The 13,216-nt window shown below is 44.0% G+C and overlaps 1 protein-coding gene across 4 annotated transcripts in view; it reads right to left on the reverse strand.

The window, feature by feature from the left end:
• The window catches only part of TUBGCP2 (tubulin gamma complex associated protein 2), a 35,623-nt gene that overhangs the window by 19,175 nt on the left and 3,232 nt on the right, over positions 1-13,216 (reverse strand). For 3 of the 4 annotated variants that reach the window (XM_054071686.1, XM_054071688.1, XM_054071689.1), the window contains exons 3-10: positions 11,123-11,251; positions 10,627-10,803; positions 7,955-8,117; positions 6,629-6,836; positions 5,150-5,349; positions 3,247-3,436; positions 2,189-2,334; positions 1,144-1,324 (exon numbers count right to left, since the gene is read on the reverse strand). In XM_054071686.1, the coding sequence (XP_053927661.1) occupies positions 1,144-1,324; positions 2,189-2,334; positions 3,247-3,436; positions 5,150-5,349; positions 6,629-6,836; positions 7,955-8,117; positions 10,627-10,803; positions 11,123-11,251 (1,394 nt within the window). The remainder of the gene's footprint in view (positions 1-1,143; positions 1,325-2,188; positions 2,335-3,246; positions 3,437-5,149; positions 5,350-6,628; positions 6,837-7,954; positions 8,118-10,626; positions 10,804-11,122; positions 11,252-13,216) is intronic. The other variant, XM_009561791.2, reaches the window with a different exon arrangement.

Consider the following 13,216-nt stretch of genomic DNA (forward strand, 5'->3'; position numbering starts at 1 on the left):
TGGTCTTCACAGGGCAGGAAGGCACCTATCAGTTTCAAAGGAGTGAACCATGGATCTTCAGGTCTTCCAACAACGTAGCTGGAGCTGTAGCATTCCCAGGTCTGGAGCAGACACCTTTGCTTCAGCTACAACTTTTTCAGACGTAGCAAAAAGCAAGCCCAAAGCAATCCCACCTGGCGTGCTAGGCACGTTCACTTTAGTCAGCATTACTGCTCCAGCTTACATCTCCCAGTGGGCATCTTCTTGTGCAAGTCACTTCGCAGGTTCGTCCCATGAAGCTCAGACCACTTTCTTTCATGCTGTAACATTGGTTTGAAGCAGAACCTCTGGTACCAGGTCTAAGCCCAATTATAAAATACCCTACAATCAGCTATCAATTCCAATTTCCTACCTATTTGTTGCTGTCTCTGCCTTCTGGATAGTTAAGATTCCTGTTTCTACTGTTTTCTGAAGACAGTTATAAACTAAAAGTTTGGTTCATGTAGGAAAGCTGGAGTTTGCATGCTGGAATGCGCTTGCATTTGCTATCAGCTGAACGTGTTACAAGAATCAAGATACAGGTTATTAAAATGAACTTCAAAAAAGGACAACGTTCAGAAACACCCTGCAGTAGAACCTGGAGCTACTACACTTACTCTATTCCTCCAACCACCTATGTTTGCACAAATTATAACCGTTACATATACTTGGTGAGATGCTCAATATCAAACTATTTGTTACTCAAATTAAACTCCCCTTGATCACACCTGATTAAATTAATAAACTCCTTTCCCCAGTGGGAGCAGCGTTCAGTCATGAGACAAGTCATGAGAGAGGTGGGGGGATGTCCATAACTGAGGGTGGGCTTTGGGACAGAGCTAGACAAAGCCACAGCTGCCCTGATCCAGTTTTGGCAACAGCCTTCCAAAGAAGTTAACCTGGAGGCCCCCAGACACCCTTCCCACAAAGCAATTTTATGGTTTTATACTTCTCTTTCTTTTTTCTTCAGGAAAAAACCCAAACCTTATTTCTTCAGGTCAACTTCTCAAATGAAAATAGAGAGGATACATTAATAATATCCCAAGAAAAGAGAGCTAACTTCTAAAATTTATGTTCACTATGAAAACCAATCTATTTAACATGATTTAGTAAAATAAACCAGACCTTAGGTGAGCCACCAACTCTTTCTCCTCCATTAGGAAATTCAGAAGAACTTTGCTAGCATAGTTATATGCTTTTTCTATTTGTTCCACATATGCTCGCTCTTTTAAAGTATAGAGGACCTCTTTAGCCACAGGGCAGGTAACGTCACGTCCACATTCTCGCACAACATTTAAATATTTCCCTAGAAGTAAAAAGAAAGAACGACCCCCATTCACATCTCCTGTACATCCAACAGGGAAACTTACAGACTTAATGGCAATAAATTGGAGAGGGGCAGATTTACACTGGACATAAGGAGGAATTTCTTCACAACGAAGGTGGTGAGGCACGGGCACAGGTTGCCCAGGGAAGTTGTGGCTGCCCCATCCCTGGAGGGGTTCAAGGCCAGGTTGGATGGGCCTTTGGCAGCCTGGTCTAGTGGGAAGTGTCCCTACCCATGGCAGGGGGGTGGAACTGGATGAACTTTTAAGTTCCCTTCCAACTCAAACTGTTCTACAATTCTATGCAAGTGGAAGATATGCCAGGAAATGTTTACACAAAGTTCTACTGAAAGGTGGAAAGGATTCAGACACCTTTTAGAAGACGATATGGAATTATAAATTAGGCACCTAGTATCACATTTAAGGAATGATTTAGAGATTGTTTTGTTTCCCAGTGGTGGGAAAACATCTCTGCAGATAGTCATCATTTACTGATGAAAGAGAACAATGGCAGCCATTGGGTTGCACACTTTATTTAAATAAACACCCAAATTAAAACTCAGCATGTTCCAACCTCAGTTGTCTAGCTCCGTCTAGAAAACTGTACCCACAAAACAAAGCAGTAAGACAGACAGCTCCCCTTGCTAATGGGCTCCTTTCTACGCATTGTTTCATTTATAGCATATGGGGTTATTTTTAAATCTGATTCTTCTGTTCCTCTAAGAAGTTCAGCTGGACAACCCCGTAAACTGGCAAAGCACGCTGACATTTATTTCATCTTTACACAAAGAAAGGCAATGCTTATCTCAAGACCCCTCTTACCTGAGAAGCATGTCTTTCCCTACCTGTGCTTAGTATTTTGTCAGCCATTTTCTGCAAGAACGAGGGAATCTGTTGCTGAACAACAGTGTATCTTTGATCCCAGTACTTGTCATTATAGTCTTCCTGAATCTTCTCCTTCTGCAACTCATGCTCCTCCACCATGAACTCGCTGTAACAGTTAAAGTAGATGTTTAGAAGCAGGAAGTGGTACAATGAGATTACTTTTTTTGACCTGTAAACTGGTAATATGATTAGAAGTAAAGTCTCATGAAAACGCATTCCCACCAAGAGCTGAAATTAGTCTGTATTTGCAGTAAGGGGAGAAGCATTACTCAAAGTAGTTCTGCTCTTCAATCAATTATGAAAGAAACATAATTTTATATAGTTCACAGTCCAAGTCTAAACGTTATTTGATTGTCAGCGTAGAGACCAGGAAGCTGGCCTTTGTCATCTCATCATCAGGAAGGCATTAATTTTAGCTGTTCTAACTTGAGTTTTGTCCTCCTTAGGACACTGAAAATGTGGGAAACAAAAAAGTTGCATAAACTATTAAACACTGCAAAAATCCTTCAAACAATTCTACAAAAGCCAAGAAACTTCAGAGGGTGTTGTTAGCTCATATTAAATTGGCATATTAGTGGACTAGTTTTAACATAAATTCACCAAGTTGTCACACTCGTGCCCCATGAGAAGGTGGCTCAGTCCTGTCGTGAACAGGATGAGGATGTGAGAACACTTAGAGAGGGGCAGGCATGGTGAGGTGGAATTTGAGCAGACTGCATATTTGAACTCCTGTACTACTGAGTTTTGCATATAATTTCCTTGAATTTAGAAAAAATAAAGCAAGTGAGAGTGTCTCTGACTGTAGAATCACCGAATCAAGTAAGAAACATAGTTACACACACTCCAGCAGCTCCCTTTCCTTGTAATGCTGCCTCACCTACCTACTGCTGCCAGGTCCAGGCCCAAGGCTAAGACTCTACAGAGCAGAGGGATGGGTGCACTGAAAAAGCAAAAGCTGAAGACCCAAACAGTATTTCTGAACTTTGGCATTTCATTTTATTCCTTAACTGTTCTTTACCTGTATGGATCATTAATGATGCCTCGATATATCCACTTTTCCAGAATTTCAAAATAAGGCACGCTGGCTGCCTTGGTTAAATACAGGCATAGCTCTTGGGCCTGGCTGTCCCCTGTGTAGTTGAAAGTCTTGTCATGGAGTAAGCTCAGGGTTGATCCTCCCATACACTCACCTTTATCCACAGAAGTAGCTAAAATTTAAAAATATAGATATAAGACACAAAACTGACACAGATAAACTACATGAGCTATGCTGTTAAAATTAATGAAGTTAGCAGCTGATTAGCTGACTGCCTTAAGCCAATGATCTCCATATCAGCCATAGACCCTGCTGTGCATATGCAAGGCCATTCCTCCCAGTTTAGTGTCATCTGCAGGCTTGTTGAGGGTGCGTTCGATCCCCTTATCCAAGTCGCTAATAAAGATATTGAACAGGACTGGACCCAGCACCGAGTGCTGGGGAACACCACCTGTGACTGGCCTCCAGCTGGGGTTAACTTCATTCATCACAACTCTTTGGGCCCAGCCATTGAGCCAGTTTTTAACCCAGCAGAGGGTGTGCCTGTTCAGGCCAGTGGTAGCCAGTTTCTCAAGCCGCATACTCTGTCAAAGGAATTACTAAAGCCCAGGTACACTACATCCACAGCCTTTCCCTCATCCATCAAGCAGGTCACCGCTCAGGTTAGTTTGGCAAGACCTGCCTTTCATAAACCCGTGCTGAGTGGACCTGATCACCCGGTTGTCCCGTATGTGCTGTGAGATGGCATCAAGATGACCTGCTCCATGACCTTCCCTGGCACTGAGGACAGACTGACAGGTCTGTAGTTTCCTGGATCCTCTCCCCGGCCCTTCATGTAAATGGGTGCAACTTCTGCCAGCCTCCAATGGAACCTCCTCAGTCAGCCAGGACTGCTGGGAGATGATGGAAAGAGTTTCGGCAAGTACCTCCACCAGCTCCCTTAATACGCTTGGGTGAATCTCATCCAGCCCCATAGACCTATGAATATCTAATTTTCCTAGTGGGTCTCTTAACTATTTCCTCTTGAATCAAGGGAGCTGTGTGCTGCTCTTCCTCCCTGTCTACTGGCTTGTAAGACTCAATATCCAGGGAACATCTCACCATACTATTAAAGGCTGAGGCAAAGAAGGCATTAAGCACCTCAGCCTTATCCTTGTCCTTTGTCACTACTGTTCGCCCTGTGTCCAGAAAGAAATGTTCACAAAAAAGGGTGTTGAATTCATGGGAAAGGGCTCAGAATGGCAGAGGATCTCCATTGCTGGGGATTGTCCAGCCTCACCTGACCGCAGCCCTGAGCAACCTACTGTGAGCAAGGGGTTGGATTAGAAATTTCCAGGGGTTCCTTCTGGCTGAATCTATTCATGATTTTATATCCACAGACGGCTGGAGAGGCATTCGGAAAGAAGCTAAGTAGAGACAGCAGAGGTGGAAACAACTGATTCAAATGGCAGGGATTGAAAAGGTAAAAGGCATGGGGACACGATGAGACTAGGGGGAATGACTATAAATTGCAGAGGGAAAGATTTAGACTGGATATAAGAAAGAAATTCTTCACAATGAGGGTGGTGAGGCCCTGGCAGAGTTTGCCCAGGGGAAGTCGTGGCTGCCTCATCCCTGGAGGTGTTCAAGGCCATGTTGGATGGCAGGGGGGTAGAACTAGATGATCTTTCAGCTCCCTTCCAACTCAAACCATTCTATGACATGTCTCATGACAGCTCTGGAAGGCAGATTCAGCCCTAGAGCCCACCACTCCCAAAAAAGAGCCATGCTCTGGCGAGTACAATTCCCTTTGGCTTTAAAATGACACATGCCCTGCATGTATTGCTATTTTCCAGAAGCTGTCGTGCACCTGTCAAAATATAATGACTGCATTTCTGAACCTTACCAAGTGAAGCAAGAATCTCCAGGGTCCTCATTGTGGGCTGGATATAAAACCAGAGTTTCTGCAGTGACAGAAGTCCCTGTCGCTGAAGATGTTCCAGCTGGGTAATTAGTATCATGTATTCCTTGATTAGAGTCCGCATAGCAGCAGCCAGAGCATGATTTACTTGCCCATATTCGAAGGAAGACTTCTCCTCTATAAACCTGCAAACAGCAAAATGGAAACTCTGTTAGGCAAGGCTCCCTCTCTCACTTTCAGGAACTTTATCTTCAGGACACTCTACAATCACACCAGCAGATTGTGTGCTGGAAAGGACACCAGTCCGCAACTGGAGTTTCAGATTCCACATTCACTCTGTGTCCCCCTGCCTACTTCCCAATTTTCTAGTACCGAAAGCTGTGGGAAGATGTTTCCTCTCAAATTTAGGCTGGAGAAGAGGAGTCTGAGGGGAGACCTTATTGGTCTCTGCCACTACCTAAAAGGAGGTTGTAGGGAGGTAGGTGTTGGTCTCTTCTCGCAGGTGATAGGATGAGAGGGAATGGTCTCAAGCTGCGTCAGGGGAAGTTTAGATTGGATATTAAGAAAAATTTCTTCACAGAAAGGGTTCTCAAGCACTGCCAGAGGCTGCCCAGAAAGGTGGTTGAGTCCTCATCCCTGGAGGTGTTTAAAAGGCAGGTAGATGAGGTGCATGGGGACATGATTTAGTAGTGGACAGGTACAGTTGGAGTTGATCTCAAAGGTATTTTTCCAACCTAGGGATTCTATGATTCTATGAAATTGCAGGGGAAATAGAATTATTTGCAAAACCACTATGTAAAAAGTGAGAGCCAGGATTTTCAAGGCAATGTCTTTACATAAGCAACAGATGAGAGGACAGAAAATGATGTCAAAAGGAAGCAATGTACGCTCAGATGCGGGGAAAGCACTGCTGCTAGCTTCTGACACCACAGGCCACAGCAGGGATTCATCTGACCAGATTAAGATGGCTCCATACATATAAGTGTTCAGAAGCATCATCCAGAAGGAGGCATGTGAAAGAGATTTGGTGAATCATGTCCTAAAAATGCAGAAATCTACATAACAAACATATACTGTTAATGAGGTGTACCTTATACTAAGACCTTTTCCTGCTCAAAAGCACACAAAGGTTGTCTCAGTCCTGGATGCCCAAAACAGAGCAAAAAGCAGGAAACATAGAGAAATTCATAGGAGAGTGGGAAAAGACAAGCCAGAATAAGTAGGCATATCTGCACTTTGCCTGAATGTACCAAGACCAAGTCCGGACAAAGCAAAGGTGCGATGAACACACAAGTGAACTGGCAGCACAGAGGAGAAACTCAGCAAAAGGTAACGCAGCTAAAATCAATTCAAATAAACTGTCATGCTTATTTTATATCCCTATAGGTTTAAATAATGCTTGTAAGTTAACACCTGATGCTCCTCAGACAAAACATGCTCCTCCAATACAAGTTGGCTTGGTACCTGGTGACAGCAGAGTAACTTGCTGCTACAGGAAGAATCCTGGTCACTAGCTCTTTGATAGACAAGTCCAAGTTTGGATCGACTGAAAATGCTCGGTTCTGCCTGCCTACAAGAGGCTGTGCTGTTACGTATCTTCCATCCACGCCAATCAGGACGTACAGCAAGTCTTCCACAATCATGGATTCTTGGGAAGCTAAAGGCAAAGTACCTATTTCCAAAGAGAAGAGAAAAAAAGAACACAGTCAGAACTTGCTGCAGTACCTGACTGTACATTCGTAACATTTCAGTCTAGTACCTGAAGCTCGAAAGAAATACATATCACCATTCAAAGAGAATAAAGTAAGATCATACAAAGCTGAATCAAGACGTAGAGAAATAAAACTGAGTTAGGGTCAGCTCCAAAATCACCTACCTTGCTTTCCAGGAAAACAGAATCCTTTGCTCATTTATACCCAAAGCAAACCAAGTAGACAGGGCTACACATCTACAGCCAAGAGAATATCACCCACAGCTTGCGCTGCTGATCCTTCCACTCAAGAAGACTCCGTTATACTGGATGTGAGCAGCTCCAATACTGTCAACAACTGTCCCTACTCCCCTCCACTGAAATATTCAAATATCAAGAAACCAGTTCAAATAGAGCAACAAAGATAAGCTATTTATGGGCACCTTAAAGAACGAACCTACTGTTTTCATGTCCCCATTAGACATAGTCCAAATCTACATCAGAAAAAAGCTACAGATTTCTTGTAGGAGCATCCACAGTTCTAGGAAATGGAAACATGAGCCTCTAACTCAGTTGTTCTCTTTCAAAAAGGTATAAATCTAATTTATGAATAAGAAACTCTACACAGTTCAGTCATAGGTTAGACTACAACAGAGAGAGATTAATTTCCCACTGCTCTAGTGAGGAGAGAGACAGCAAACCAAGGAAGTCGCTACAGTCTTACTGGAGGGGCTACTGAGCTGGGTGGCTTGAAAAATACTCCCTTGTCAGATACAACTAAAGATTTTTCAGCTAAGTATACAGCTGCAGTTCTCCTACAGTAGGATTTTATGGTGGCTGTGGCTCAAGAGAGAAAAAGAACTGGCAGACCCAAAACAGGTCAGATCCCACGGACCAACAGTGGGGCTGGAATTTGGCACAGGAGAAACACAGTGAATGATACAAGCCTGGGTCTTTTTTTCTTTGAACCTCACTCTTTGTCTACAGAGTGCGAGGAGCCAAGTTTTGCTCTCATCCAAAGTGTCACGAAATCCGAATAGCACTCCTGAACAAGTACAAAACGTAAAAAGTTAATGCAATTTTCCCTGCCTTTCACATACCTATAGGTAAAGTTGTGTCAGTGCTTAAACTGGTGCCATTTAAGAAATCTCCTATAAGCGCAGGTCTCTCATACACCCAGGATGGAAATATTGGAATGGGCTGACCAGAATTCTTCTTGTTCTGCTTGTCTCGGAGGATTTTTCGTGTAAGTTCAAGAGGCTGCTGAAAAAAAAGAGAGCGAGAGGAAGGAGAAAAAGATATATTCAGAATCCCAAGAATTCTTTAATTTTAAGCAGAAATTGACTGTAAACTGGTAACTTAAGAACAGAAAGTAGAACAGCCGATGATTGAGTAGCACAGTGTAGGATTTGGTCTCCCGATACCGTCTAGTCTATTGGTCTCAGTGATGTAGAGGTGTTTTATATAGCTGGCCTTCTTTTTATTGGAGGGTACCTAAAACAACACCTTTCTGCATCCCTCCCCACCAGGCTGGGTGCGAGGGCACACACATGGGAGCAGAACCGGGGTGCACAGCCACCAGGGAGCTTACTAGTTTGCAAAGAGCACTATGTGAAAGGCAACAAACTCCTTCCAGAAGCAATAAGCAGCGACACCTTACTCAAGGGGCACTTGCAGATAGGCTAACAAACACTTCTGAACTCGGTTTCTGCTCCATGCCCGCTGAGTAGCTGTGTACCAAATGCAATCCAGATAGTCCACCCACAGGAAATGATTGAAAGGTTTTTTATGAGGTCTGATACAAAAAAAAATATGAGACTAACCCTATAGCTTGGGAACCAAGAGTGTGAGGGGAGAGACAAAGAGCTGATTACAGAACATGTTCCATCCTGCCACAGTGAGAGAAGGCTCAGCTTCATCACTTCACTCAGTACAACTGGACGTGTGTTCACACAGAGATGTTTTCTTACCATCAGTTGAAAAATGTCAGTGTGCAAGAGTGAACAGTGAGTTAACATCAAGTTTCTTACTACAAAGATCAGTTATCACACAGGAACTTCATCTTCCCTTCATGACTGAAATCAACCACTTGACTCGGATCATCTCTGATGAATTTGGATGGTTGATTTTTGATACGGTCTGTGCAGACACGTATTTCACAGTGTAGATGGAACAAGGTTGTTTCATCACTGCCTGACAGGGGGAGGGGCGTGGACTCTGTTTCAGGTTTGAATTTTCTACCACGCATGTCTATCCCTTCAAGCCGAGAGACCCATTGGGTGTCCCAAATCACGGTACACGGAGGGTCCATCAATGGCCCAAAGCGATCTGACCACCACCACAAACTAGTCACTTGTTGGAAGATGCATCATCTACTGCCATCCCTTCCACCAGGGACAGCAGGGTGTTCCCTGGAAGGTGTTGGCTCTGCTCAGCCATTGCCACAGAAAGTTTCACAGATCAAAGAGTAACCATGTACCTGCTGAGGAGCCAGCATGGGCAGTAAACCATACACAGCCTGAGCTAGAGAACTCACCAGCAAAGGCTGGGAGGACACATTATGGATATCAACGCTGCCACGTGGCCAAGACTGGGCCAGAGGTGCCGCAGCGTGAGTGAAGCACAAACCCCACCAATGCAGACAGACCCACATGCTGACAAGACAGAGATACGCCTCCCCTGAGCAAGGACTGCCACAATAGAAACTGCAGATGGAGAACACCCCACTGTGTGATTTCTGAGCATCCACAAGCGGGCCAGCATCCTCAGAAACAGTCACATTCAGAGCCTGGAGGCTGGTCCCACCAGATTTTATTGACCAGTCACCAGAAGGCAGAACAGAAACAAACCTCTGGGCCAAAGGCAAGCTGCAAAATGTTAAATGGAAGCATTTGCATATATTGTCCAGCTGTCACTCACTACAGACCTCTGAGCATCTGTTCTTCTTCCCTGTCTCCCCATCTGTCATTCTTTCACCTCTGTACAAGTAACTATCCATTCACAGTTGCTCCCAGTTTGCCTTCTGCAGCCAAAATGCCCTTACTTTGACAAGCTTTTTGTTGTATTTTCCTCCCTGCTGTCCAGCTGAGCAGGGGGAGCAACACAGTGGCTATTTATAGAACTGAACATAGGAAAGAGAATTTCAAATTTAAATAATAATCACACTTTTGCACTTCCCACCACCCAGAGTCTTGATAATGAAAGGCTTGATTAACTGTTTTCTAAGCCTGTGTCTTGTTTACTTCTACAGCAGATTTTTTATTTCCTTTTTGTCTTTGGGATCACTTTGCAGCATTAATTTCAGGAGCTCAAATAGCCAACTAGAGGAAACAGCTCTATCCACTTGGGGAATGACAATGTGAGGCACTGTACCCACATCATCTGAGGGAGCAGAACTCCTAGCGAGGATGGGAACACACCACAGTGGCCGCCCAGCTCCTGAGCAAGCGCTGTCACAGGTCAAAAGGGAAATGTCAGCAAAGCCTAAAGCAGTCATTTGAACTCAGAAAATGAAATTACCTTAAACTCTGCCAGTTAGAACAGCCGCGACATAAATGTGACCCATCTTAACTGACATAAACAGAAAAAGGCCACTTTTACTGTGAAGAGTACAAACATTTAATATAATCTAATAAATTTTGTCAGATGATTTAGATTACCTACACAGATAGGAACATTTATATTTCTACTAGATGATAAAAGTTAAGAGCACAGCTATACACATGAGCAGAAAGGAAAGATTTTGTGTCCCCAGCTTGGGAAAAGACAGTACCTGCTGCACACTCGAGTTGGCTGTGACACTGCCCAGCTGCTTGCGGAGCTCCTCAAGTTCCTGTAGGGATATCTTGGAAGTAGACGAGGGAATGGAAAAGTTTGTGCTGCCACTGGTTGCTGCATTTGCTGCAAGTTCTGCCCTTTCTTTGGCATTTTGTTGCAAATACTGGAGTGTCTGTACATAAACAAAAAGAAAACATTTTGTTAACACTGGTCAGCACACATTAAAGCAAAAAACATACGATCATAAGACAGTTGTGTTGAATCAGACCATAAGCCTCTCTGATTCAGTTATCCGCATCTTAGTAGTTGATATCAAAAGGAGTGTAATTCTCAGCAGTACTTTAATACTTAAGTAAATGCTGGAAGTGGTTACCTGTTGATCTCAATGCAATTTGCTGAAAATGATCAGAAAGCATGTTGTACTTAAAAACGCTGCATTGTTGCTACTGTTGAATACTTGTAAGACACCCAATTTGAAAGAAGAAACCAACCTCTTTGTCTTCAGTGAGTTTTGACAGTAGATAAACTAAAGAATCTAGATGCCGCGTGTTTTTAGACTTCAGCTCATCATACTTCTTTAAAAAATCTTCAGGAGTTCGAGAAAACTCTGCTATTTTTACCTGTAAAACACCACATTAATATTAAATGTTTAGTGCATATTATTATTGCATTTCAGAGGAGAGAATTGGGCAAGGATGGAAACACAGTGCAGGCTGCTGCCACCACCAAAGTACTTTGCAGAATGGGTTTTGGACTGAATGCTGTAGAATTATCTCTTGCTAATAATTACATTGGAGAAGAGTGAGGGTTCCAGCACGTCAGGTGATGGAGAAGGGACTGCAGGAAAGAAAAGATGAAGGTGAGCACCAGTCTGTAGCTGGGTTCACTTTGCACATGCTCAGTCTGAAGCAATATAATTTTTTACCAGCAGGTTTACTAAGGGATGATGAAGCCACATCTGGATCCTGGGCTCACTTTAGGGGCCCCACTAGCAAGAGAGACACCAACAGACTGGACTGAGCCCAGTGCAGAGCCATGGGGATGGTGAGGCATCCTGCCCACTGCCCCAAAGGCTTACAGCCCCTGCTCCCAGGGACACAGCAAAAGCACCACAGGTGCTGCCACAAACACGCACAATCCCAGGCAAACAGTTCTTTCTGGAGACTGTGGTGACTTTGGGACACAGCCAGAGAGAAGGACGGAATCTCCTGGAGATTTTCAAAAGCCAGCTAAGCAGTCTGCTGTAGCTGTGGTGCTGGCCTTGCTGGGAACAAGGGGTCAGATGGCAGGTCTCCAGCTGCACCTCCTGCTTAAATCTTTCTACAAGTCTATGAGCTGTAGCTGTCAGTGTAAACAATGCACAAGAGTAGAATTAGAGAAAACATGCACTTCAGGCCACAAAATGAACTTTCAGACACTGTTAGAAAATTTCCTGCGTTCAAAGCTTGACTGATGGACTGCTTTTAAAAACAACAACGAAAGCAGTATTAGGAGCCAGCAATGCGCCCTCGTGGTCAAGAAGGCCAGTGGAGAAGAGTGTGGCCTGCAGGCTGAGGGAGGTTCTCTCCCTCTACTTTGCCCTAGTGAGACCTCATCTGGAGGCCTGTGTCCAGTTTTGGGCTCCTCAGTTCAAGAAGGACAAGGAATGACTGGAGAGTTCAGTGGAGGTCACGGAGATGATGAGGGTCTGGAACACCTCTCTTATGAGGAAAGGCTGTGTAAGATCCATCTGTTTAGCCTAGAAAGGAGAAGACTGCGAGGGGATCTCATCAATGCTCATCAATATCTCTGGGACAGGTGTCAAGAGGATGGGGTCAGACTCTTCTCAACAGTGCCCACTGGCAGGCTAAGGGGAAACAGGTACCAACTGGACACAGGTAATTCCACCTGAAAATGAGGAAAATCTTTACTGTGAGGCTGATGGAGCACTGGAACAGGCTGCCCAGGGAGGTTGTGGAGTCTCCTTCTCTGGAGATATTTAAAACCCACCCAGACACATTCCTGTGCAATCTGCTTAAGGTGCTTTCGCAGGGGGGTCGGAGTGAATGAGCTCCAGAGGCCCCTTCTAACTCTTACCATTCTGTGATTATGGCCACAGAATTATGCCTGGTCATGAGAGAGTCAATCTTTAATCCCTAGTACTTGGAGGATACGCAGAAAAAAGCAAGGTTTTGTTCATATAATCCTATGTCATATAGTTACTATTTTCATTTGGTTTTTTCTTCCAAAGGATAACTGCTCTAATTAAACTTTTAAACGACCACCACAGGCACAAAATAAGCTCCTTCTTTGAACTTCTCCACCATCCCAGTTCTAACAATCTTTCTCAAGTTCTTCCACCAACCTCTCCCTTTTCCCTGACATAATCTTCCTACTTTATACCCAAAATTGAGATTACAGATCAAATTACTCCCTTTTTTTTCACCAATGCCAACATGATAGCACTGCTGTTCTCAGAAAAACTTGGGACAGCCATTACCCCTACCAAGTAGTGTCTAGCTCCGCACCCAGAGAAATCAAGTTTCTCACAGACAAGTAGAGTAAAGAAAAGGCAGCTCATATCACTGGCCAAGAGAAATCACACT

Source organism: Cuculus canorus, chromosome 7 (genome assembly GCF_017976375.1).
Source record: "Cuculus canorus isolate bCucCan1 chromosome 7, bCucCan1.pri, whole genome shotgun sequence".
Classification (NCBI taxonomy): domain Eukaryota; kingdom Metazoa; phylum Chordata; class Aves; order Cuculiformes; family Cuculidae; genus Cuculus; species Cuculus canorus.